At 37.4% G+C, this 26,933-nt stretch overlaps 2 protein-coding genes across 2 annotated transcripts in view; one reads left to right on the forward strand and one right to left on the reverse strand.

Moving 5' to 3' along the window:
* Positions 1-26,933, reverse strand: part of LOC105390349 — a 63,609-nt gene that overhangs the window by 13,174 nt on the left and 23,502 nt on the right. The window contains exon 3 of the mRNA XM_011561637.3: positions 14,747-14,883. Coding sequence (XP_011559939.3) covers positions 14,747-14,883 — 137 coding nt within the window. The remainder of the gene's footprint in view (positions 1-14,746; positions 14,884-26,933) is intronic.
* Positions 3,705-7,813, forward strand: LOC105390348 (15-hydroxyprostaglandin dehydrogenase [NAD(+)]). The gene is made up of 5 exons (XM_011561636.3): positions 3,705-3,927; positions 4,289-4,528; positions 4,915-5,088; positions 5,411-5,547; positions 7,622-7,813. The coding sequence occupies exons 1-5, from the start codon at positions 3,808-3,810 to the stop codon at positions 7,770-7,772; spliced, it is 822 nt and encodes a 273-aa protein (XP_011559938.3). The 5' UTR covers positions 3,705-3,807; the 3' UTR covers positions 7,773-7,813.

Here is a 26,933-nt window from a genome sequence, read left to right on the forward strand (position 1 = left end):
TCAAACATTGACACTATTAGGTAGTAGTGACTGAAGGAACATAATAGGTAGGTACTTCTTTAGGGACCTATCTAGGTATATCTTACGAATGTATTCTATATATTTTAAAAGATGTCTCTTAAAAAGTAACTTATAGAGAGTACAGAATAGGTTCCTAACTTCCAAGCAGCGCAGAAACAGCAAAGCAAAACAGCAAAAAAAAATTCGAGGGAGCTAAATTCAGAAAAAAAATGGAAGGAGCTGGCACCTCACTCGGTCTAAAGAGGTGAGTTACGTATTTGTTTATTCCTTCGTTTCAGGAGAACAAAAGAGGTTGGAACTCTCATATTCATACTCGCCCTCCGCGGGCAAGTTACAGGGGGGTCACTCTATATCACGAAAAACTAAGTTTCAGAACGCTGCTGCGCGAGATGGGACTCTATCTTGTTGTACTTATATTAAACGCGCCGATTGCACAACAGCTCTCCTTCTTTGGTTTATAGTCAGTATAGAGTAACCCTCCAGGGATGAAATAGAAAGGTGTTTATTGTTCTGCGGCTGTTTGCGTGCATAATTAAACATTAACGAATGAATTCGGATCTTTAGGCATACTCTTGGTATGAATATGAAATGAGCTGCTTTTTATTAGTGAAGTCAGAGGGAACTCTTATGAAAAATTTAAAAGCTGGTTCAATATAGGATCTGTATAGAGTGTTGTAAAATGTAAAAGTGCTATGTATGGCAAAGGGGTGACTCATTTTGTCATTCTAAATAACTTTATATGAATGATTGTTAAAAAACATACCTACTAAAGAACTAAATACTGTTCATACCTTTTCAAAGAAATTCGGCACAACAGTAGGCTTGAATAACATTTTCATTCGGGAATAGGAGTTGATGTTTCACGTACGTGTTTTATTTCAGCAAGGGTTCTTGTTGATTGAAAGTATTCTGCCCACGTCTAGGGATACGAACATAATGTGACGCGCGAGATTAAGTTACTAGACGTATGTCCTAATTCGTTGACTTCTGATTTAGATAAACTTATTCTTTTCGTGGCGCTATCTAGATGTGGTAAATCTAGATATGCAGGTTTCCTCACGATGTTTTCCATCACCGTAGGAGCGAATTCCAAAGACAGCTACGGGATTCGATCTTTGGCGTGAGAATACAAGTGTGCCCTTACAGCTTTGCGATTCTGTAAAATCAGACATCTCACTTCGATCTTCATTCTCCCTTCACCTTTCACTTCACGTATGTCATCTCATACATTATTTAATTTTGTCAAAATCTCGAAATTGCGGAAATTACAGAATGCCAAATTCCAAACTCACTCCGGATTCAGAATCGAGTTTTGACAATTAGCTTTATAGAATCGCACTGCTGACTGAGCTACCACCGCGCACCGCTCTCGTTGGAGTAAGTCTAGGGTTTGTGACTGTGGTGAAAGGAGTAGCAATATTAATTAGTTATGGGACTGCCCAGGGTGCGCCCGAGAATTGATACGTCACTTGGGGAGGCTTAATAATTTTAATGTTGTATTAGACAACCCATATATTAATGCATTTAGATGTTTTAGATATATGGGTATATCTAAAACATCTAGTATCCACTGAAATTACATTTTAACGTCGGCTTCTATCTCTACGAATTGTGAAAACAATTGATTGTAAAGTTTGCAGCGACAAAGTCGACTGCTTTGTTGCCTCTAATAGGAACAACTTCAAAAGAGATTTGTCCCCGAGACTTCAATTGACTGCGAGAATTTTTGTCAAACACACTTTCTTTTGTCTTGAGAACCATTTCCGAGAGAAAAGAAAGACACTTCTTCTGTACAAAACTTTATTACACTTAGATTACTTCATATTTTCGGGTAAGTACCGCTTCTTTCTGTCAGTTATAAAAAAATCATTTTTTTATTTTTAACAATGATCCTATATCGGTTTCTATTGAACTCTAATCTGCTTTGCGATTCTGTAAAATCAGACATCTTACTTAAAGATAAAGATAAAGATAAAAGAAAGTTTATTTCGAGTTAATCTTAATACTAACATGCTAAAAATCTATTGACTTAAACAATAACAAAAGTCACATAGGTACATAGTTAAAAAAACAAAAAAATATAAACTCGAAAATGGACGTACTTCGATCTTCATTCTCCCTTAACCTTTCACTTCACGTATGCCATCTCATACATTATTTGTCAAAATCTCGAAATTGCGGAAATTACAGAATGCCAATTTCAAAACTCACTCCGGATTCAGAATCGAGTTTTAACAATAAGCTTAATAGATTCGCAATGCTGACTAGGCAATAAATCTGTAGTATATCCTGCCGGCGACGTTAAAATAACGGGTAAGTATGGAACCTCATCAGTTTTACTTAATCTGTCGTCAGTCATTATTAATAGATTATCAGTTAGATTAGCCTACTACCTACCAAACCATTGCATAAAACACGCAACATTTTCATAGTCACAAACTGACAACGAATGCATCAGCACTATTCTGAAGCAAACATGTGCTCTGAAAACATGCCTCCGTCGTTAGGGTTCCGCAGGATTAGTGGTCATTGTCCCATGTTGAATGGCGAGACACTTGACGCTCCTTTTAGCTGTTTCGCCGCGGCAGCCCCCACTTGGCTTGCCTCGGGGGAGTAAAACCAAACAAGCACCGTCACTCTCACGCAAGACTGTATGCATCTCCGTATAAATGTGTTTGCCTGTGGTCTGCTGAGAGCAAGGGCTTTGTAGGTATAACAGTTACGACAACACTGTACTGTCTCGACTTTACTATACCGCTTCAGGCTCCCCTTTACAACACTCTACGTAGAGCTACATAGATTGACATAGCTGTACCTCTTTTTCTATCTCCGGGATTATCCTGCAGAAAGGATTTGTGAGACAACCTGTTTTATTAAAGCGGGTTTTGTTTGTTCAATAAAGTGAGTAGCTGTTGGAAAACACATGATTAGATTTCCCGTGTTTAATTTTAGGTTGTGTAATTGTGGATTTGGGTACGCGTATGTATGCCTCAAAGATGGAAGTCTAATGCCAGGGCGGAGTTCTAGACAGAGATTGATGTTTTTTTCACAGGAAATTTAAGATGAAGACGGAATATTATCTAAACTTAATTCTAAGATGATGGCTTTGTTTGCGAAATAGTTCACATCCCAAAAAGGCGTCTGAAGATTATCTTATCGCTATCTATTCAAACCTATTGTTGTGAATAATACAAACAGAAAACATGAAGAAATAAAACAGTTCACCGAATAATTCGATCACAAGCATTTTTCTCGGAACGAATCAATAAAAATTAAATTAAGGATGACTTATATTGCCGGTTACGCAACTGAGCAGAAAAAGCTGAACTTAAGTACTTAGTTACTTAAGACTTGGATCATGTTTGGTTAGATTTACTCAAAAGAGACTGGGTCTTCAGTACTCTTTAGGCGTCTTTAAACGTTTATTAGGTACGTCTACGTCTAGGAAAATTCAATCACAACATTCATGGATGAGTCTACAATGAATTTTTATTCGCATTCAATTGACAACATTCGCTTATACAACATGCACGCAATGTTATTGTTTAAAAACAATTTCACGGTCATTCAGATTGACTGTTTATCTATTTATCGCTTGCCCTAAGTAGGTATTTGACACATTATCAGCTAAATGCTCTGACTTAGATAAAAAACAAAAAAAAACATAAAGGTATAAAAAAATGAGTCACGCTCGTATCATTCCACCTAGCGCACGTTTTTATCAGCATTGTAAAGTTTTTAGTATTGTTTTATTGTAGTTACGAGTAGTTCAGTGATTTGGTGATCATGGTTTGGGATGAAGTGAAGCAGTGTTTTGTTCTGTCGGACGCGGTGTGCCTGGTGACGGGCGGGGCGGCCGGCGTGGGCGCCGCCCTCGTCAGCTCATTGTTGACGGAAAATGCGCAAGTAAGATTACAAATTTCTATTTTTGGAACAATGAAAATGGTTTATTTTAAAGCTATATTATTTTGGGACCAAGATGTTATTCTTTAAATTAGGTAGTTACTTTTTTAAGTAGCTTTGTTATGCATTATGTTCTGGTGGTTACATTTATTTAATAATGTTCATATTTTCGTCAAGTTAAATTCTTTAAGGGACAGCAAAACCGTCTATAATTTAAATGAGTAAGTTTGTATCGGTACGGCCAACTTTGTATATAAACACACCTGTACATACAGGTGCATTGAATTTTCCTATAATATCGCTTCAAATCCTGTTGTAAAACAACAAAATTTTACAAAATACAACTTCCCCCACACTTTTCCAGCACGTAGCATTTCTCGACATCGAAGAGAAAAAAGGCGCGGCTCTGGAGACGCAACTCAACGCAAAGTTCGGCGCGCTGAGAGCCAAGTTCATAAAGTGTGACATCGCGAACGAAGACGAACTCACACGAGCGTACAAACTAGTCACCGACAAGTACCGACGACTCGATGTAGTCGTGAACAACGCTGCCTTGCTGAGTAGAGACGGAGAGAACAGCGGCAGAATGGTTGATGTTAATTTTGTAAGTACCTACGTTGCTTGGTATATGTATATCCTATAAAATAATTCTTGGTGTTTTGTGCATGTCAAGACGTGACAAAAATTCTGCATCGCGTAATTACTAGAGCGACCGCGACGGACCACTTTTGTCTTGCGTTCCCCGTTGAAGCCCTTCTGAGGAAGTATCTGGTACTGTACCACCTTCAGCAGTGCTGCCAATCCATCAAACTTCTGTAGATAAAAGTTATTCCACATGGCAGCACTGTTTTATGATTGTTGGTTGTTAATATAGCTCGGTAGTCTGATGGTGGGAATAAGGTAGCTCCTACAATTTATAATCTATGCATGTATGAGTATAGAATTAAACGGTCCACTGTACCTTTTACGTTAAAAAATTCTTCGTTTCAGAAAGCGTCAGTGAACAGCACATTCAAGGCTTTAGAGGCAATGAGCGCAGAGAACGGAGGCAGCGGAGGGGTGGTGGTCAATATATCCTCGCTCCTCGCCCTGAACCAAGACAGCCGGCTGGCGGTCTACTCCGCCACTAAAGCTGCAGTACTACAGTTCACTGTCACCCTTGGAGTAAGTTGAATTTGTGAGGCGCCCTCTCTTTTTAAACTTTTTGTAAGGGATGCGGATGGATAGAGATAATGTGTTACGTACGGGTTAGTTCCTAAAAGAACCATTGCGATCAAACTATAAATTTAGCCAGTGGCAAATTAGATTTATATTATATAACAACATTCAAAGAGTTGGGATTTAAGTAATACTAAAATATAGGTATAAGTATACCATTGCAGGAATCAAATTACACCCAACAGGCAACGCACGCACCTGATTGAAGCATCGTGAACTAACCACAGTCCTGAAAGGAATACTTGTTGAGTGTACCTCTATTTTGTAGAAGGAGCCATTCTACACAAACAGCAAGGTGCGGCTACTGACCGTGTGCCCCGGCCCGACCGACACCGCCATCTACCACCGACAGAACTTGCAGAATCACCCCGCACACCTCACGCAACCATATTCCCAGAAACAAAGGTAATAGGATACTCCTTCAAAGGATATATGTTGTTTGTAGCGCTCTAAGGCCAAGCAAGGCTACAAAATTGTAATGATAATAATTCTTCATAGGGTTCATCCTTCATGATGACAAAAACTAGAAAGCTTCTAGGATTTGTCACCATGGTGATAGGATGAGCTAGTCAGCTATACTCGCTGAATAACCCAGGTGCCCGCTCGGTCTCATTTTACGGCTAGACTCCTGCAATGTAGTACATTATTTTGTACACATTAAACTTAATTCATAGTCAGCATAGTTTAAAAACCTGTTACCTGCTTATAGAATTACAAGAAGACACTGAACTAAAGTTTGGAGCGAATATTGCGTTACTCGGCCGGGCGACTTCACCTGGTTGGAAATCTTTGTTGTGCCAACGAGGAATTTTAAGTTTGTTTTACAACTTGTGCTGTTAAGGAAACTATTCATGGAATTTTTGTCGTCCATTTTCTGCTCGGCCAGTTCAGTAAAAAGAAAATGTGCTGTAATAATTTTAAATTTTTGTGCGGCGTTTTTAGTTTCATAATTAATAATTTTCACTTTATAATGGACCGTAAATGTCGGCCTACGCTTTACGTGAATTTAATAGAATGAGAACTTCGAGTATATGAATCGATCAAGGGATTCTATTACACTTACATTCACCTATACTATTTAATTTCATACTGACGAGTACATGGAATACATAAAGCCTATTCAGCCAAAGATTCAGCTATAATATTATAAAAATAAATCATGAAACACTACGAGCATGACAAATTTATATGCGCTAAGGAATGCAAGAGCAAGCGGGACTTGTGGAAGACATTTCAAGAGACTGGGGGGTCACTCTATATAACGAAAAACGAAGTTTCAGAACTCTGCTCTGCCACGACTCTATCTCGTAGTATTTAACGTGCCGATTGCACGACATCTCTCGTTCGTCCCTTTTTCGTCAGTATAGAGTAACCCTCCTGACGCGGTTTGCTCCCCGACAATGCGCCGGGTCAACACATACTTGTACTGCACGAGAGCATCCTGTATATTTGTGTATTATTCACATACTGTATATATGCTGTATTATGTTATGTTGTATGCAGATGTATGCATTCTGAATGTTCCAAGCCAGTACACTCTCGCGTCTCGCATCCGAGCATCTCAAATTCTAGCGGTTTGTCACTGCTAGTGTTCTCACTAACACAATATAACTAATTTAATTATATAAATAATATTCATTATGACATTTAAATTATACTCTTTAGTACACAAAAATCAAGTCAAAGTTAGATTGTTAGTTGTTATTCATGCTTTATAATGTATAAGCATTATTTTGTCATTTTAATTTATATATTTTTTTGCATTTCATCTGGTTGGCAAACTAGGTATAAATATGAGTAATAACTAATCAGGTAATACATAGATGAGATTTATCATCCGTTTTAGTCCAAATAAACGTTCCCCTTATAGTAGAAAGTAAAACTCATATCAGTGGGTACAACTTGAAATTGGGGTGGGGCGATTACGTTCAGTTCAGTTGTACGAATAGCTTTGAACAATACTGGCCGGTAACTGAAGCATCTGCACACGTACGTACAGGTGAATATGCTAGTTAGTTTTGGTCAGCATACGTATATCCGTTTCCTTAGAGCTCGGAATAATAGCCATAACTTGTATGCAGGTATGCAGAATGTGGCCTACCACAGGTCCGCAACTAAAGACGGTGCATAACAATATGTCTTCCGGATAGAATAGAATATCCGGCCAAGACGGAAGGCTATAATATTATAAGCGAATTGACTATATTTGAATAGAGTTTGGAGAATTCAGTTTGTCATGAGAGTATAGGGTAGGCCTGTTCCAAGTCTGTCCACGTTTGTATCATATCACATATCCCCGTATCAGACATCGCTAGTTCGACAATTCGCTGCTTTAGTAATATAGGGGCACAATTCGAAAAATATGATTACAGCAGCTAGGTATATTACTAAAGAAGCGAATTATTTATTTGAATATTTGCATAAATTAGCGATTGTACTAAAATGACATTATCTCACGAACAATTTGGTAATCTTTCAGTGTGGAATCAGCAGTTCTGGGTATAATAGAAGTGATCAAGACTGGTGCAAGTGGATCTGTGTGGAAGGTCGCTGATGATGAACCGGCTCAAGATATCTCTCAACATGTCAAGAAAGGTTTCACGGTGTTTTCTTCGGTTGTGAAAAAATAAGCTTTGATCATAGACCTTTATTTTATACTCTGTCCATCTTATTAATGGAATGGAATGGATGTTTTTGACATTCGAAATCTCATACATATTTGATGACTGCAAACGAAAACCAACTTTACTTACCAGACATAAGCGAACGTAAAAAAACATTAATAAGATGGACGGTAATTGATACATATAAAAAAACCGGCCAAGTGCGAGTCGGGCTCGCGCACAAAGGGTTCCGTAGCTTAAATCAACCTATCTCAAAAACTATAAGAGATACTTTGATCAAACCAAAAATCGTTGAAAGAGTTAATTAGCATGCATCACCTCTATTTTTTTTAGAATTTTATACCCCGTAGTTATAAAAATAGAGGGGGGGGGACATACTTTTTACGACTTTGAGAGCTGATATCTCAAAAACCGTTCACTTTAAGAAAAATGTTTTTTAGAAAACTTTATATCATTTTAAAAGACCTTTCCATTGATACCCCACACGGGTATGTAGGTACATCGAAAAAAAAAATTTCATCCCTCAGTTACATGTATGGGGGGCCCCACCCCCAATTCTTTTTTTTACTATTTAGTGTCATATTTTTGTAGCGGTTCATACAACACATATTCCCATAAAATTTCATCACTGTAGTACTTATAGTTTCCGAGTAAATCGGCTGTGACAGACGGACAGACGGACAGACGGACAGACGGACATGACGAAACTATAAGGGTTCCGTTTTTGCCATTTTGGCTACGGAACCCTAAAAATAGGTTCTGAAATGTTCCTTCGCTCTTATGTTATATTATAAATAGTTTTGATGTCTTCTTAGCAAATTGTACCAATCTCTCTGAAATCAGTGAGCCATATGGATGGCTCAAATTTTATTGAAGAGCACAGTATAGAGGTACACAAGAGCTCTCAAAAGGGGATGGCCGACACGGCTCGAGAGAGATCAGGCCTCCGATTTTCACTCTCTCGCCTTTACCTAGCATTCAACACTCTCGTAGTACTTTAAGTGAAATGAAAACTGTATTGTATGACGTGACTTATTGATTTGAGATTATGTAATAAGTTACGGGAGCACTGAAACAAACTTTCTAGCTATAAATAAACATTAATTTAGAAAAATTAAAAGATTTTGGAATAACCTATCATACATACATACATACATCATACCTTATCAGATTACTAAGTATAACTATTTTGCAACACCCTGTATAGTTACCTAAGTCTCGTCATAAAGCTGTAGGAAATAAAGAACGATCCTGAAGGCTGTATGATAATAAATTGCCATCGAAACATTTCTCGAGACAGGAAATTGAATAAAAGTAGTAGGAGAGCATAAATTTATTCTCTTCCGGTGAGAATTACAAATCTATGAGCGACGACTTATTTTATGCCAGTGAAGCTACGGACTAAAAGCAAGGACCAATTTATTTTATTATGATAAATAAGTTGGTAGTCAATGATTTCAATATGGATAAATTACTAGAGGAGACTATAAACTTTAATGTCATTAATTCCCCAAGACTGGACTAGGTATACAATATTATATAATAGTTACATAATTATGGTTGGTCTTGGCATTCAGACCGCGGCGAGGATGTGTGTGGAATCCACCAAATTTATGGGCCAGGATTAGCTGTAATCTGCACTGAGCATTGCGCGTGCGTAAGATCTGTTCACGCTTTACCATTGGTGGGAAACTCGATCCAAACTGAATTGTGTCGATACATTAATGAATAGGTAATACACTCACGGAAAAGGTTCCACTGATAAAAGCACCAAATTACTCCTAAACGAAAAAGGCTAGCTTAATGTGGCCTTCTGTAACATTGAAGTACCTACATTTAACAGAGCATCAGGATATTACCAAGCAAAAGCGGTAATATTTTGTTAATTTTTTAAAATTAAATGTTTGAAAACATTTGAGTCGATTGGTGTCGGCATTTTATAAGTGGAACTTTTTCATTGCCTGTAAATGTATAATAAAATTTGACTGAAGAAAAAATGTATTTCATTATCACCTATTTGGTTGACCACAAAGCAATTGTCCACTGCTGGGCGTTGGCGAATTGGCGATAGACGTTCATTACACGATTGTACATTCACGTGAATTCAAAGATTTACATAAACAATAAACATGTGGAATAGTAAGTATGATTTATGAAATAACTCTTTTGCTATCTTATTTGACTTTTAAATAAATCGTGTAAATACAGTTCCCTAGTAGGTATTTCAAAACATTTAGTTCAGGGTTGAAAGCCAAGTTTCTTTATGCAAAGTTTTTAAATCTGAATTTTCACTGCAGTTACATGACGGTTTCACGGCGGTGAATTCTGTAAGCTAATATTTGGTGTTGCCATTTTCGTTGCGCCAAAGTGGCTCCCTCGTTTTACTTTTTTACCTCAGATAGGGAGCTGTGTTTTGTTTGAATAAATGGTTACAAGATAGCGTTTGAACAACCAGGGTCTAAGTACATAGGAAAGCACAATAAGGAAAAAAAACTTAAGCAAAGAAAGACTCGTACAGAAAAAGTGGAGGCAGACATTAGATCCTTTTTACAAGGAACTAAATTAGTAGGCACGATAAGATTCGCTCATTTGCGTGGGACTCCAGGCGAGGTCTGTGAGGCGCGCCCTAACATCTCCTGCATAATTAAACAGTATGAGGTGGATTTGGCAGGCGTCCTAGCCTGTAGTAGGCGTGCGGGATTTGTATCACCTAATTTATGGAACAAAAACGTTTAGAGGTATTTTGCATTTTGATCTCCTGATCTAGGAAAAATACTAAGAAATACCTACACTTTAAAATACAATATTAAGGAGGACGAGCAGAAATTTCAGTAGTGATTGTCATACCCTACTTACTTTTAGGTATACCTTAGTAAATTTTGCGAAAATATTAATCGTTAAAGGAAATTACTCCTATAAAATCCCGGGATGCCTTGATGGTGCGTCATGGACCATTTATGCGAGCGTCAGAGTCGAAAATCTACACATTACGATCTACAGCTATCCGGGACACTATCCGAAAAATATAGGTGGTGAATGGCATTTTGGCGCCGCGCGTTTGATTAGCAAGCTGCAAAAGCCAGCTGACATGCCTGTGTGAATAAAAAAAAACGAGGTTTCCACTCGAAATCGGTTGAAATGGTTGAAACAAAATTCTCGCTCGGCAAAGATTGAATTTCATGCGAACATTGCTTTTTTGCATGAAATATGCCGGTTAATATGCGCAAACATTTAAGCACTTTTGGCGCCTTTGAGTTTTAAGCCCACTTTCGAAATGGAAAAAGTTTTGTTGGTCTTTATGAGGCCGATAAACGCCATTTGGTGTATTGTATACGACGTCGATACTTTGTAAGAATTTAAATTTCTTTGCTTTCGAAGGAGCCTGAGGACAAAAAAAAATGTATACATTTTTGTAATCACCATTCGTTACAATTTACCGAATTATTAACAAAACACTCCTGAACCATTACCTAGGTACCTACTTAGATTTTATAAAAAACAAGAAGGAATAAAAATAAGAAAATACTCAAGTACTTAATACTGTCATTATTTACGCCGGTTATGAACAAATTTGAATCCTACGATTACTCAACGGAGTAGCAGCAGCTATTTCTACTGAACCGCATAATACCTACATTACCTACCTATTTTTCTTTTGTTTTCACATTCCACCAATCACATAAGCCGTCCATAAGTTGCAGACGAAACTATTGACCTGGACAAACAAATAGTTTCCGGTCAAATGCCCAGCAAGCGACCTGTTTGACCTGTGAGTTTGACCTGCTTAGACGTGGAACTAAACACTGTAGGTATTACCTAATCTCGCGTAACAAAGCTTGTAAACAAGGGTGTAAACAAGGGTGTAAACCTGAGGTCAAATGTGCCGTATCTGTCTAGGAGACTGAATGTTAGGTACTGTAACTCATTCTTGTTGTTTATTGCCGTTATAAATTACAAATTGCCTTACATTGTTTTTATAGGTTTTGTCGAGTTTCGCCTACCTCGCCGTTTAATTTAACAAAGAGCTTTTTATGCTTCGCCTATGTAAACATTTTTATGTATTTTTAAGTGGTTTAATTATGCGTTTTATATGAGAGAGTGGCACTCGCTGGTGTGAAATAGATTTTATATTAATATTAGTAAAACATAAAACGTACAGAAGATAATTACACAAATTAGAAACCACGACGCTATTAAAATAAGAACGTAGAGTTTTTATTTAAAAAAAATACAATTAAGTGTAATTCGTAAATACACGGGCAACACAGATTTTTTATTTATTTGAGAGGAATTTAAAAAACAGTATTTTTAGTACTGTAAGTTTTTTAATTTATTTGTACAAACAGGTTGGTACACGTGTAACGGTATTCTTGGAATCTCGATCAGTAAAAATGTACTTACTAATTTCTTGCCTTTTTAGATATATTCCTGTCTAATTGAGAAAAAAAAAGAAGATAATTAAAAGAAATTTCTCGTTAAATATATATTGAAATTAGAAGATGGTGTTGCCAAGAAGACTACTTTTTCCATTTACTTTGTGAAGAAAAATGAAAAAAGCCGATCGTTACTTACGAGAAAATAATGGTAGAGCTGTCGAGCAAGTAACAAATTGTTTTCCGTAATTACTTTAAAAAAAACCCATGGCATAACTTACTATGTAGATGATTATTATTAGTAAACATGAGTACTACATATATGTTTTTCATATACTTACTTACATTATGATGCACTTAGTGCAAAAGCACACAGTGCGTTGCGGCGCCGCCGCACCTCAGAGATTTCACCTTGTAAATTTGACAATCAAATGATGATTTTACAAAATCACAAGACCAAATCAAAATCATTGCGGTGCGGCGCCGCATCGCAACGTGTGCCCCCGCTCTTACGTTATATTAAACTATCAGTCATGCATTTATAAACCAAATCGATAGCAACGTGAAAGACACCTAGGTATTTCTACTAAATACTTGTATAAATAATCACTTTCCCTTTCAAATGTAATTTGCAAATATGTATGTGCACTTCCAGCATGCGAGGTATTTCACGAATTTCATACAATTTGTGTTCAAACGTTGCTCATACATTTAAATGTCCATTTGGAAGCGAGCCTCGTTTGTTGCCGTGTCACACGCTAGATTTGCATAAGCCGAAATAAATGCGAATTCCCTCCGAAAAATACAAATGAACGAGACATTTTTGTTTTTAAATCTTCGTATCCGTTTACCTCAGAGGAATACTAAAAACTTTATTCGTAGAAATCCTAGCGGAAGGGGATGCTCTTTGCCCTCTGAACTGTACAAAAGTGAGGAAATTTCATACCCGAAGATAAAAAGGTACGTTTCACCGATTTCACCCGCTGGCACCTCTCCGCGGCCGGGTTGTGTCTCAAAAGCAAAATTGAAAGGAGCCTGGACGTCCGCGCGGGCGCGGGGGTGAGGCGGGGGCGCGGCGGGCGCGGGGGGCAGGGGGTAACTTTATATGACGAAAAATATATTTTCGGAGCGAGCTACGTCTCGATCGTTCGTTTTTCGTCAGTATAGAGTAACCCTCCAGCACCGGGCATTATGAAGCGACTCCTCTGACGTCAAATTTTTCATATCCCCGACATTCGTCCTTGCCAAGCCTGAGCATTTTCTCCTCCATCTTTTGACAGCCACACCACTTTATTACGATGATAATAATATTTGAAACTCAGATTTTCCACACGAGCCGTTTCTGTCTGTTATTATTTTCAAGTTGCATCTTGAAATTGCTAGTATCAAGACTGCATTTTGTACCGAAAACTGAAAGTATTAAGTATGTGATGGGTAATAATTATATTATGCAGTATAGAATATTTTTAAGCTCAATCTTTTCCATTTCGTTCAACTGATAAAATACAATTAAAAATTTGCCTGACTCAACTCAGGCGTGAACTGGGTACTTAGTATAGATTTTACAAACTACTGCACCGAAGGAAAGTTTCCCGAACAAAGTTGTGTGCGCGGCTCGAAGCGTCGAACATTAACAGACACATTTTCAATCTTCTAAGTAGGATACAACGCAACTGTACTGTAACCAACTGTAAACTTCAACAAACAGGCGAGGCCAATACAAAATTAGCTGCCTAGCTAGCTTACACTGAGTAAATAATTATTGTATAACTATATTATGCAATTACCTACGTCCTACTTCACGATACTGCTCCAACTGAACACTATTTTGCCTATAGTTGATGGTGATTCGTCATTCTGTAGGGTGATTCGTCATAAATTACTCCCTAGACGAAAGCTAAAGGGCGCAAGGAATTATGTGTCATTTACAATGTCGAGTTCTCGCCTCGTCTGCACCTCGCTCGCGCAGCGACTCCGCCCCGCCTCCGCCTCGACTTCTTCAGTGAGCATCGAACTGGTCTCGCATAAGAAAACATAGGGAAGGCGCGCTTCTCTGTCACCGCCGCTGCGACTCCACCTCGACTCTTGTGCAGTGACCGAAAGCAGTCGACTATAATTATGGGCATTTTGGCCAGGGAGCTGCTCCTTCGTCCAACTAAGTTCTAATAGTACGGTAGCTGGTGGTAATGATAACACGGGTTTATAAATCTGCACCAAATCGCCATGCACGCCGCCGGCAGCGGTGATGGTGGGCAGGCACTCATAGCACACCAGGTCCTCCCGCGGCCGGTGCTGGTAGCTCTGTATCGTTCTTCTTAGGTACTCTGTTCAGTGCACAAGAGTCGAAGCGGCTTTGCGGCGGCGTCGCCAGAGAAGCGCGCCATTCTTATGTTTACTATATGCGAGGCCAGTTCGACGCTAACCGAAGAAGTGGTGGACTCTGAGCGGAGTCGCGTCCAACTATGTTTCAATAGTACGGTAGCTGGCGGTAATAGAGTACGGTCAGGTGCAGAGAAACCTAACCCACCTCTCATAGTAACAATGCTTCTGAGAGGAGTCAGGTTTCTCTGCCCCTTACTCTGTTCTGCTCTGTTGTACTGTACCAACCTGCACCAAGTCGCCATGCACGCCGCCGGCGGCGGTGATGGTGAGCAGACACACGTAGGGCACCAGGTCCTCCCGCGGCCGGTGCAGTTCCAGCTCGTACGTGCGTCCGATGTCGCCGTAGTACGTCTTGTTGCAACCTGCAGGGAAGAGGACATTTAAAGGGTTAATGATTTAATCCGGCACTTTGGCTCTTTGCTCCCCAGCGGAGATTGACAATAAGTACGAAAGTAAGAACCCATGTTTTTTTTATTAAATATCGGAAAGAAAGAAAACATTTATTTGACACAATGAACAACAAAAACAGAAAAAAGAAAGAAAAGAATACAACACAAAAATAACAATACAGGAATAATACAAACAAACATAGTACAAACAAACTAGATTGCTGTCCAGAGCGTCAAATCGGCACCAGCTCAGCATATGCTGTGGCCAAGGAGGCCACAGCCCTGGTTTTCAGCTGGCCCTGGTTATCATTATTGCGTTACTGTACTACTGCATGGAATTATCTACATATTGAAATTTCGCATCAAGAGAGATATAGGCTGTTGTAAAAAGGGCAAAAAAATTGGCACCTCATAAAAGCTTTCTTGGTCACGTGACTTTTTACAATAGGAAGCTGTTTTATTTGCGAATCAATGAAAGTCATTGAACAAAAGTTGTTCAGGGATGACTCCCTGAATCCCCCGTATCGTACATTTAATCACACTACAACTACAATAATTATCTACCTTCTTTGGCAATATTATTTATAATACCAATCTTAACTTTCGAAATTCGTGTAATTAGTATATAATTAGTAGGCTTGAAAATGTTTTAAATTTGGAATTGTTAAATTATCAAGGGGATTAAATTAATGCAAATTCTGAAAGACTGTTAAATTTATTCGTATCGCGTTTAACGTCAAAGCAATTTTCATGGTAAAATTAAAACATCATTCTTCTTTTTAAATTGGCTATTATAATGAACTTTCTTTTTGTTTTTGTGGAACAGTTTTCGACAGCATTACAGCTTTGCCTTAAAATATATACCTAATTATAAAAACAATGATATCGATTCTGAAGGCAGAAATTTTAAATTTAGCGATGTCAAAACCTTAATTTCTTTGTTTAAAATTCGACTCTATGATTGTTTCCGTAAATGTCATTTTATGCTAGCAATTTTTTTAGTTTGACAGCGTTAAAATTAGAATTTCTACCTTCAGAATCAACATCAATATGATGGTTAGTTAGCCCCTACTCTATTTAATATACAGGGTGTTTCAAAAGTGGTATACTTACCTAGTGGTAGTGGGTATAGGTATATGCACTCACGACTGTAATCCCCGAAGGGGTAGTCAGAGGCTCACAAGCGAGCCACCCACTTTTCACAGACATCAAAACACCCACTTTTGGTAGTCGGCTAGTGAGTAAAGTAACTTAAATTCAATAAAAAACTTCCAACAACACACATAAGTACCTCCATATCCATAGCAACAACAATCCTTGTATTTTTAAGGCTAATTTCCTAGCTTTTCCTTCCCCAAGTCTCGGTGCGCTCAGTTCGCTCGAAGAAAAATACGCGCCTCGTTCGAAGTAAATGAGCCATCTTATTCAGACAAAGAGGGAACTTTCAGCTCCGCACTAAGTATGACAGTCGTATGGGAAAGTTGTAGCTTCGAGCTTTCACGTTGATTGCCGAACCATAAATATACGGTGCTGAGCTGCCGCTTGCCAAACTTATGCAGTAAGTAGGGAAGTTGTGTATGTATACTTGTGTAGGCGATGTAGAGATATGCAGTGTTACGTTGACTGAAAATGCTCCAAGTACCTATATAGAAATTAATAAACAGTAAAAAAAATAGATACGTTTAAACTTAGTAAATAATGTACGTAAAAACACAGTTTTGAAAGAAAAAGTTCATGGTCGTTTCAAGAACAAAAATGTTTAAGTCTAATAAAATAACATTTATTATCACTTTTTGGAGATTTTAGTGAGTACATAGCAGAAGAAATAGTGGCATAATTGAATGTGTGAAGTGTCACATAAAAACACTATTTGCATAGAAAAATCTTGGCAGAGAATGGAGATTTCGGTATGAAAACCATATTTATGTTTGGTCTTTACTACTTATATATCTATGCTGGACCATTGTCATGGTTAAGTGTAATTCTGCACGAGTTTATCAATATTAATAAAATAAATCAATTGCTATCGTAATGCAATCTCAAAAGTTTTTTGGCAATTGTCAGTTTTTTGCAGAGTTACCGTGGTTCGATTATAACAAAGCGGGTATCAAAATCGTCTATGATAACTAAACGGTTGCTAATAGTCGACTAGTTCACACTAGAGAGCTGAAACACTAAACTACGATTGATGCGATGAGCTCGCCGCCCGTACTAGGTTCTGCCTGGCTCAGCATTAAACCTAGATTTGGCTTCAATTCAAGCAGACTAGAGCTAGAAAGCAGATAGTTACAATATGGTGTTGGAAATAAATATCCTTTTAGGCTATCTACGTTTGAATTATTGCTGTGGTGTAAATTGTCCTGATGTCATAGAGGGGGTCAATATTAATTGACAATATATCTAATACATGATCAATGATTAGGCATAGAACAAAGGTGCAAGAGTGTACCATGCCAGAAGATTTAAATTAAAAGGTTAAATAACCTACAGAATTACTTTTAACAATATTATGTTCTAATTACAAAAAAATGTAGTCAGTACCTTATTGTAATAATGTTAGACACAAACTATGCTAGTATTACAGTCAAAAGTTTAATCACTAAGCCAGCTCCACTCCAATGTAAAACAGATTAGCTGCACAACAATAATGCAAATGTAACACAGCTCTAAGTGTAATTTTTAATTCACCAGCACCAGCCAGCGGACTGGAAGGGTCACTCTAGGTTACAAAAAATAGAGTAAACGAACTTAAGTTTTAGAGCACGCTAACCGCAACTCTATCTCATTTAAAAGTAAACATTGCACGTCAGTTCTCGCCTCTTCGTTTTCCGCTAAGCTAGAATAACCATTCTGGCTCGATAGCACGTACCTACAACGTGCTAGAACTCTCTAACAATAGACATGCAATAAAGGCATCGATTCAGTCACATTGCCCTCATTTGTGCAGCATACTGTAAACTACAGGGTAAGTTACATTGATTAGTTCTAGCTCCAGTGCCGAGTAGGTTTTGTAAACTGCTCTGTGGCTGAGTACGTTTTGTAACTAGGTTTATTGATTTGTAGTTTTACCACAACTCTAGCTTGTGTTTTCTTGTAACACTCTTATATATATTTTATTAATGTTTGTATAATAGTGTGGAAGAGTGAAAGCTAGCCCCTACAACACAAGGAATCCTATTGTAGGGACTAGAGATAAGATGCATTCGTGTGAACCTTTACTAAGCACCAAATAATCGATTTGTATTTGTATTTGTTTTCATAGTGATAGAAATGTTATATCCACATCATTTTTAAATACTGAGCTATCTGGAATTACTATCATTTTAAGAAGACTTTTTACTGTAGCCTATACCTAGACAGTTATTTATTTCATGATTATGTTAATAAGTACATAATTGGAAGTACTTTTTTGGGTACTACGAGTAGATTCGGTCTTTCAAACTCGCAGTCGAAATAATGACCAACGGGATTTTTTATCAGCACTCTGCGACCGTCAAATAAACTAGGTACAACGCAACGAACGAATCGCTATATTTCAAACGGGTGCTATACGTTAACTTTTCTTACTAACTACCTAACTAACCCAACAGAAGTTAAAAAACCCGCAACAGTTAACAAATTAAACTTCGTTGCGCCAGAGACTGAACTGGTATTTGAGTCAAGACATACCAACATTCAATAATAATAATTATTATTAAACATTTATTCCCAGATATATCGTTCATAGTAATGTTATTGAAATTATTAAAAAAAAATTATCGAATGGTAAAGAAAATCGCTAGAAAATGCTACCCTATGGCAAGTATAGCAATGCTTACGAAAAACAAAGGACTGGAGGGTTACTCTGTACTGACGAAAAACGGATGATCGAGAGCTGTCGTGCTCGCTAGCAGCACTACGAATTTTGGTTTTTCGTCTATATAGAGTGACCCGCTTAACCACGACGCTACTAGGTATATATCGTTGCATTTAACGTATCGAACGTATGACAGCTCGCGTTGTCTTTTGTAAAGTTAAAGTGACCCGGCCCTGTGTTTTCCATCCTCGGCATGCGTCCTCGTGTTAATGCATTTGCCACTTGAAATGCCTTTGAAACGCTTCCTACATCGCAGTCACGGTGGAAACACTTTATCCACATGCTTTTATAGATAAGTACTGACAGTTTACGGACAAAAATTCCCTGTGCTTTATCGGCTACTATATTTTAAGTAGGTACAATTAAATAAGTAGTTTTCCTACAAGTTAATGTCATAAGTTCATAAGTCATAATATTTCTGGAGATACGGCAATTTAATTATAAGTCAATCAAATGCTTTTTCATATTTTATGTAAGTATTGCACGATTACAATACAGGTACTTAAGTAATAAATTATCTTAAAATTAAGCGACTAAGTACCTACCATAATAAATTTAAACAATCTAGATATCGCTGTAAAAATGGATCGAATCGGTCACACAGTGTTTGCTTTCTCTACACTGTTATGGCAGTAAGTTTTAGAACAAACAACCTAAAAGTACTCACATTTTATTGTTAGAACGCTTTCCGAGTCCACAGTTTGAAACCACGCTTCGGCACACTTCAGCACAGGACCAAACTCCCATACCATATATCTACGAGCAAAATTTTAACTCAACATATTTCTTGGTTTCTATGAGCAAGAGCTTTAGGAAGAAAATCGTTTGGCAGGGATCGGCACGATGAAGTCTCGATGTTTCTTGTTGATCGCAGAATAAGTTTAATGGCACTTTAAAATTTTCAATCTAAATTGCAGATTACTTTTGAACATGGCATCTTAAGTTTTTTAGTTTTTACTATTTTGTATCATTGCACCGCACCACCTTAACATAATTTTCACTAACTATTTTTTTTACAATAGAAAGTAGGTAATAATACGTTTTTTTATCAGTAAAAACCCCGTACAAAAACCATAACATCAATAAGTTAACTACAAAGGTAAGCCTGTTGACTGTACTTTTGAACTTTCCTCGCCTTATAACAATAGCTAAAAATACCAGAATCATTTTCCTCAATATGTAAATCCGACGAAAATATAATCCACCTCGACCCTTCTCAAGAGATATCACGCATATATATTTTCCAGTTTTTGCCACACAGGCTCATAAAATACATTATGTGAAATAGATTCAATTTATTTGGCGACACACCCTAAGGATATATTTAGACGGTCTGTAAAAGAGCAACAAAGACTAAACTAGAAAATTATGTAAAAAATTGTCCTATGTATAACATGCATGTATGAAAGCAGGCTCCCTAAGTGACATAATGTAGTAATTTCACAATTTTATTGGATTAATTAAATGTTTTGTGCAATCTATTGATAAACTGAAGGAAATGGCAATAATATTTTTACTGTGATAAAACAAGTTTTCTATTTTACCTTCTCAAAATTGCCTAATGGTATTACATTAGTGACGAAGTATTTCCGTGACCGGAGTAGCGATTAAGCAGCGGCTTGAACCCTCTACATGCAAAATAAAAAAACAGCAGCAAAACCATGGAAAATTACCTAACTTTTTTCGAGCAATTTTAAACACTTAATAGCAATTCCTTTTTAGAACAGCCAGGTATCGCCCTGACCCAGTTTTCCTTTAATTCCCTGTAAAATTATTTCTCTCTCTCTGGCTCATTTTTAAGAATCTTCCAATAGCCATTTGTCTTATATCTTGGCGGGTTTATACCCCAGTAATGGTGTTTACCTCGGGGACTGGCCTGGCCCTGCTATGATGGGGATTTTCATTTATTTATTTGCAGAAGTAACTTCATCATCTGGACTCTGCCTTTATTTGTTTTATCTTCGACCCCAATTTATGTTCCTGCTTTTACGTAAGTATTTGTTATCTCTTTGTGGAAAAAATGTTGGAGGTCCTTGTTAGTAATATTAATTTGTATGGTTTATATGTTTAGTACTTTAGTTAGTAGTTAGAATGTGTCAGCTTAATCTAAACCAAATTATTGTTACATCGTATCATGAAGGTGTCATCGATTTACAGCGTTAAAGCAAACCAGTGTTCAGAAGGTGTCACAGAGCTAACAACAAACACACTGCTCGTGACTAAGCAATCGATAGTTCTCAAAGCTACGGCTACATCCATTTATCCGTCCAGCGATGCCATCCTATTTTTACACGACTACAGCGAGACAACATTGAAGAGCGATAGAAATCAGATTTTTTTAAATGCATATGAGAAGATATAAAATTAATCTCCTATTTTTCGTAATAACACGATTCGAAAGGCAGAAACAAAATTCAATGGAAAAAAGGGCAATGAATAATATTATCATGAGTTTAGAAATACCTACTGTGTGTGTATGTAAGAAAACCTTTTGTAAGAAACAATTTATTATAATTTCATAATAATAACTAAACAAATTAAATAATTATACCTTGTTATATTTTTTCACAATGCAATGGAACAGAGCTATTCCCTCCTCCCGAAGACTTATCTGTGATAGTTGCCATCGCGTCGCCTTCACAACTTGGAAACTCCAACAGAGATAAACAGTACAATCGACGTTAACAGTAATATCGATTGAATGTGAATTGCGGTGTTTTCGAACGCTATGCGATAAATAGCAGGTTTAATAAGCTTGATGCCGTCCGCGCCACCCGGCCGCGCCGCGGTTGCGGTATTCCAAAATTGGTTCCCGTTATTGAGATATTCCGTTGAAACGGAATATTGTATGTTAGTGTTACATTTCAGTCTGCATAGTAGTGTTTATGTTCATAATGGGTTTGTGTCTATTCAGAAAAGCCAATCAGATTTCGGAATTGATACCAAGAATCACCTGAATCAATGATTGCGAACATATCAAGTTACAAAATATGTTAACTTTAGCACCTACCTGTTAGAATAAACACGTACAAATTCATAATTTCATGGTCGTTGATCTCTACAATAAACAAGTGGGTGACCGTTTAGAAGCTAACTGAAAATATGCAAATTGGCAGCTATAATGGGGTGCCGCCGTGTGGTGTACACAGAGGAATGCTGAGCACGGTTTGCTCAGCGCCATCTATTGAGCGCGGTTAATAAGTTTTCATGAGCTCAATGCCGCTTTGTGGCTGTTATCTGTTTTTGCACACAAACGGTTACTGCCAAGGGACACAGATTTTTAATGAACTGAACTATGTGTGCGTAAGTGGAAGCATAAAGCTGGTAGTGTAACGAAATGCAAGAAACAGACTCTTTTGGATGCTTACGATTATTATTTTAAATGGTTAGGCCCTGTTTCACAATGTCTTATTTTTTGACAGTGACAGCATGTATTTAATCTCACAGGTAGCCACTTACTAGGCATTGTGAAACAAGGCCTTAAAGTCAAAGGTGACGCATATAGGTAGGTACAGTATGCCATATTTCACATTCAATCGCTACATTTTTACATCGGGATTTTTTTCAGGAAATATAAATAACAATTGAGTTTCGCGAAGCGTATTTGCAATTACCAACTGTTGTGATTGTGAGTGGCACCCGAAAATTTATCTAAGAATGTTCGCTTGAGGGCAGGACGGGCGCAATATCGACAGACTTTTAATTTAACTTGGTAAAAGTTTCCGAAATTAGCCCGCGGGTACATTCGCTTTCATCGCCGGTCAAAGTTGCCGTCGCCTAGTGATCGCCAGCGGACGATACCAATACAATTTTTAACAAGTTTTACCCGTATTCTTCCCAACTGCCATCTATCAACTCTGTCAGTAAACACAAAGTAGTCTAGTTTCGTTAAAAAGTATTTGAGTGTCGCCTGAGTAAATTAATTAAAACTTATAAATGCGAGGAATATTGTTACATAATTGGCAGTACCAACTGTTTTATTCTCGAGTTGCTACAATTAATTTCTGGCATTTCTGGAACGCGTAAATACAGTCTCGGCGTTTGCAATAACTACTTCGTGTTCCCATTACTTTCTGCTTCTTCCTCGAATTGAAATGGCTAAGTTATTTTCGTATTAAATTAATTTCATACGCTATTTTTTACAAAAATGGTAGAAACGTAAACTTTTGTTCGAATAGTGGGTATCCATTTACAAAGCTATGTTAATTTGAAAAAATATATGAGTACAATTTTCGTGAGTTCTTACCCAGCTGACAGACAGACGGACGTTGAATTTCGTGGAGATTTACATAAAACATTCGAAGGCAGCATATTCCGCTGGCTAATGTTGCCCAGAATGACCAGTGGGAATAAATTTACGTTAAACAATGTGAGGAGCGGGCGTGGGCGGCAGACGTGAACTCTCCACAGAGAGCTTTTATTTTATCTGTCGACATAATTTCAAACTTGTTTTGATTCCACAGAATGTTGCCACCGCAAAACTTTGCGGCAAAACACGAAATTTTAACCGAATATCATTTCGGCTGTTTATTTTGTCAGTTATTTTTGGGATTTCGAAATCGTGTCGTTGTAGACTAAAAATTTTGTATTAGTTAGTATTTTCGTAAAACCCAACTAGTAAGTTGTAATCACTTCTTACTATGAAGAGATTTAAAGTGAAGTTTCTAAAGTATTCAACTCTAACATTGTGGTTGAGTTTAATAATGCTGAAGCATAAAAATGTTGATTGGAAACCGTTTGTCGTCGGCGCCGCGCTCATTTCAATATTGCTTACATTCCTTCCGCTGCAAATCAATCTGATCTAGAACAAAGCGCTGCGAAAATTTTATGAATGTCTGTGGTAAGATAAATTGGATTTTCTTTTCTGATCTGAGCAGAAGGTGAATTAAAACAGTATATCTTATATTTATTAATTTTAATATCCATTTTTTGGGTAGCAGGAATAATAATTAAAGTTAAATCAAACTGATTTCAATATTATATTGTATTATAAAATTAATATTTTATCTATCACGATTCACGACCCACAGTCTTGTTCGACATAATACACTCCCTGGCAATTAAAAAGTTCCACCCACAAAATTTCGATACCAAATATCCCAAAATTTTTCAAAGATTTAATTTAAAATCGGAACAAAATATTACTATTTTTTGTTGGTATCCTGATGATCTGTTAAATGTACCTGAATGTTGCTGAAGACTTCATTAAGCTAGCCTTTTCCGTTTAGAAGTAATTTGGTGCTTTTCTCAGTGGAACCTTTTCATTGGCCGTGAGTGTAATATATTTTTTGTAAACTAAAACAAACATCTCATTAAATTCAATGACTTCTGGAGCGCCCTCCATTGATATGCATGAAGGCACATCGCACTTACCTTTCCTAAGTAGTTCTGAACTGCGAACTCAGTAATACCGTGTTTGCGGGCGCCCTTACCTGCTCCAGAAGTTCAGGACCCATTTCCGGATAATTTTGTTACAAAGTCTTTGCAAGCTGCTGTCGACGAAATAAACTTATAACTTCAGTTTTCAAAATGAACTAATTCAATGATTGTATTCTAAAGTATGCTTTAAGGATTTAACTAGGTAGCTTAATAAAAACCTGATCAAAGTGAATTATGAATTCATATTTAATCCAAACAATATTTTTATTCTTACGCATCCCATTTGGCAACAAGCAGCCGAAAGAGACACTTGGCCTCTCAAATGACGTCTTCAACAGGAAATCATTTTTTTATTTGTTTATCTCATACAATTTTCGTGACGATGGTATAAGTCGTTCTAAGTCAATGGCCTCGTAGGAAATACCGTAACGTAAACAAATTCAGCACCTAAATGAACATCCTATATTTTTATTTACGCTCCGAAACGGGCATACAATTTATATTCATCAATTGGTTTTGTGCTCGTATTCCTAGACCATTCTTCGTCTTACTCATATCTAATTAAATAATATGCCGATTTTCACGTCTATCCATGTGTCCATATGCATAGTACAGCAAAGTGCCAGATCGAGTAATAGTGAATACTTGGATTAAAAATATACGAACTTATCAAAATATCGGGTGAAGAAAAACAGTTTGACCTAAAATTTATATTCGTCAATTGGTTTTCTCTCGTATTCCCTATAGCATTTATCTTGTCTATGTTTTAATTATATAATGTACCGATTGACACGTCAGTCCACGTCCACACGCCTGATGCAACCAGGTCAGGCGCAGGCGGCGTGGGTAATGCAATAGGCGGGCAGCCGGACCGTCGCTTTGTGCCGCGTCCAGCCGGCTGCTCTAACTTGATTACCGCACCGCACTGCCCTGTCCACTGCTCTGTGTACTGCCCTGTGTACTGCCCGGTCCACTGTCCTGTGATCTGTGCAACGTGTGTGTAATGAGTGCGGCTCATGTTCCTTTTTCCTTGTTAGGTGTTGATAGCAGTGGCACACCTGAAGAGGCCAGGGGCCGGATGAGGGTGGGTAAGCGAAAATATTGATCTAATTTTGTATGAAATTGTGTAGCTTTACTTCAGTTTATTTTATTATTATTACTACGTTTGTTATTATGAATTAAGTGCGAACCGACAATGAACCATAATTGTAACCAGTGTAACCGGATAAGTGATATAAACGACAAACAATTCTATTTCAAACATTTTAACATAATTGGTGTTAAAGCATGGTTAAAATGGGCAACATTCCGTAACCCAATACACTAAATTGATTAACAACTACAATACGGTGCCGTGCAATCAAATAATATCGAATTCGAGTGCAATTCCAGAATTGTGATAAAACAGCGGGCGAAGTCGGAAAATACCTGTACATTTTAGTGAACTGCGGGGTTACGCTAGCTTCACAAGAAACGGACGACCGAGAGCTGTCATGTAATCTATACGTTAAATACAAAGAAATGCAGTAGTGCTTAACTCAGCAGCGCTCCAAATATTCGTTATTCGTAATCTAGAGTAATCCTCCAGAGGCGGGTCGCGCCTACATGTAACGGGCTCTCTCTTTGATTACTATCATACTTAAAACCGAAGTACCTTAATACCGCTCGCGAAACAGAAATGAAATTGGAAACCGACCTACATGTCTGACTCCATTCTAGGAGTACATCGGAGTTCGCAGCTTAATGTTATTAGTTTTATCATAATTACAATCTAAATTTCTAGGATGTTCGCTCGTGGGTTTCAATAGAAACTTTAGTTTATCGAGGTTCTATTTCGGCTTCCATTTACTTACAATTTTGTAATTTATGTATACGTAGGTAACTTTACGATGAATATTGCGATTTACCATTAGGATGTTGATTAATATAACTATAAATTTTCAACGGGTAAAAAATGGGAGCTGGGTGCCCTACATCTAAATGAATGAAGAAGAATGAAACGTACCACGTCAGGGTCAGAAATTACAAAGAATAAATTATTGTTGTTACTGCTTGTTGCACTAATTCCTTTTTTAGTTTTGGCACTTGTTTTAATGACAAAGTTGCGATGTCGCACTATATAGTAGGTTTAGGTAACTAAAGACTACAGACAAGCTGTATGGGTTTTGCAAATTATACGTAAACATAATCGTCATATGCATACATTATCTGTTAATTTTTTTATTATAGTTTCGGCTAGGCACTTTGCGAGAAAACGTAAACTTTTATAGTTTTCGACTATCAAACTTGTTGGTACTAGAGGTACTGAAGAGTTCTTCTAATTTATATCAAAATATTCGTGCAGATTTCGTAAAGGTGTAAAGTTACACTGTACTTGGCAAAGGTCTATAAATAATAATAGTAACACATTTTATTGAAATCCTTTCAGCGATTCTGTCGACTGTTCCCCGGGGCGTAACCCACAGAGTAAGGAATGGACTCGAGGGGACAGACCTGCAGTGACCTTTATGCTCTTTACATTAAGGAAACTTAAGTTAACTTTATTTATACCCATGTACTTTTTACGGGTAACTAAATACTTAAACTTTACCAAAAGTATTTTACTTAAACAAAAAGAGATATTAAGTGAGTGAATTTGTGTTTCACTGTTTAGTTATTTTATCAACAATGAATTTATAACGTAACTCATTGATACATATTATACTATATGAATTTATAATGCAGGGTATAACTACTTATTGACTGGCGTATTTTGAGAGATACCTATATATGAAATAAATACCTACTC

This window comes from Plutella xylostella, chromosome 10 (genome assembly GCF_932276165.1).
Source record: "Plutella xylostella chromosome 10, ilPluXylo3.1, whole genome shotgun sequence".
In the NCBI taxonomy this organism is placed as follows: Eukaryota; Metazoa; Arthropoda; class Insecta; order Lepidoptera; family Plutellidae; genus Plutella; species Plutella xylostella.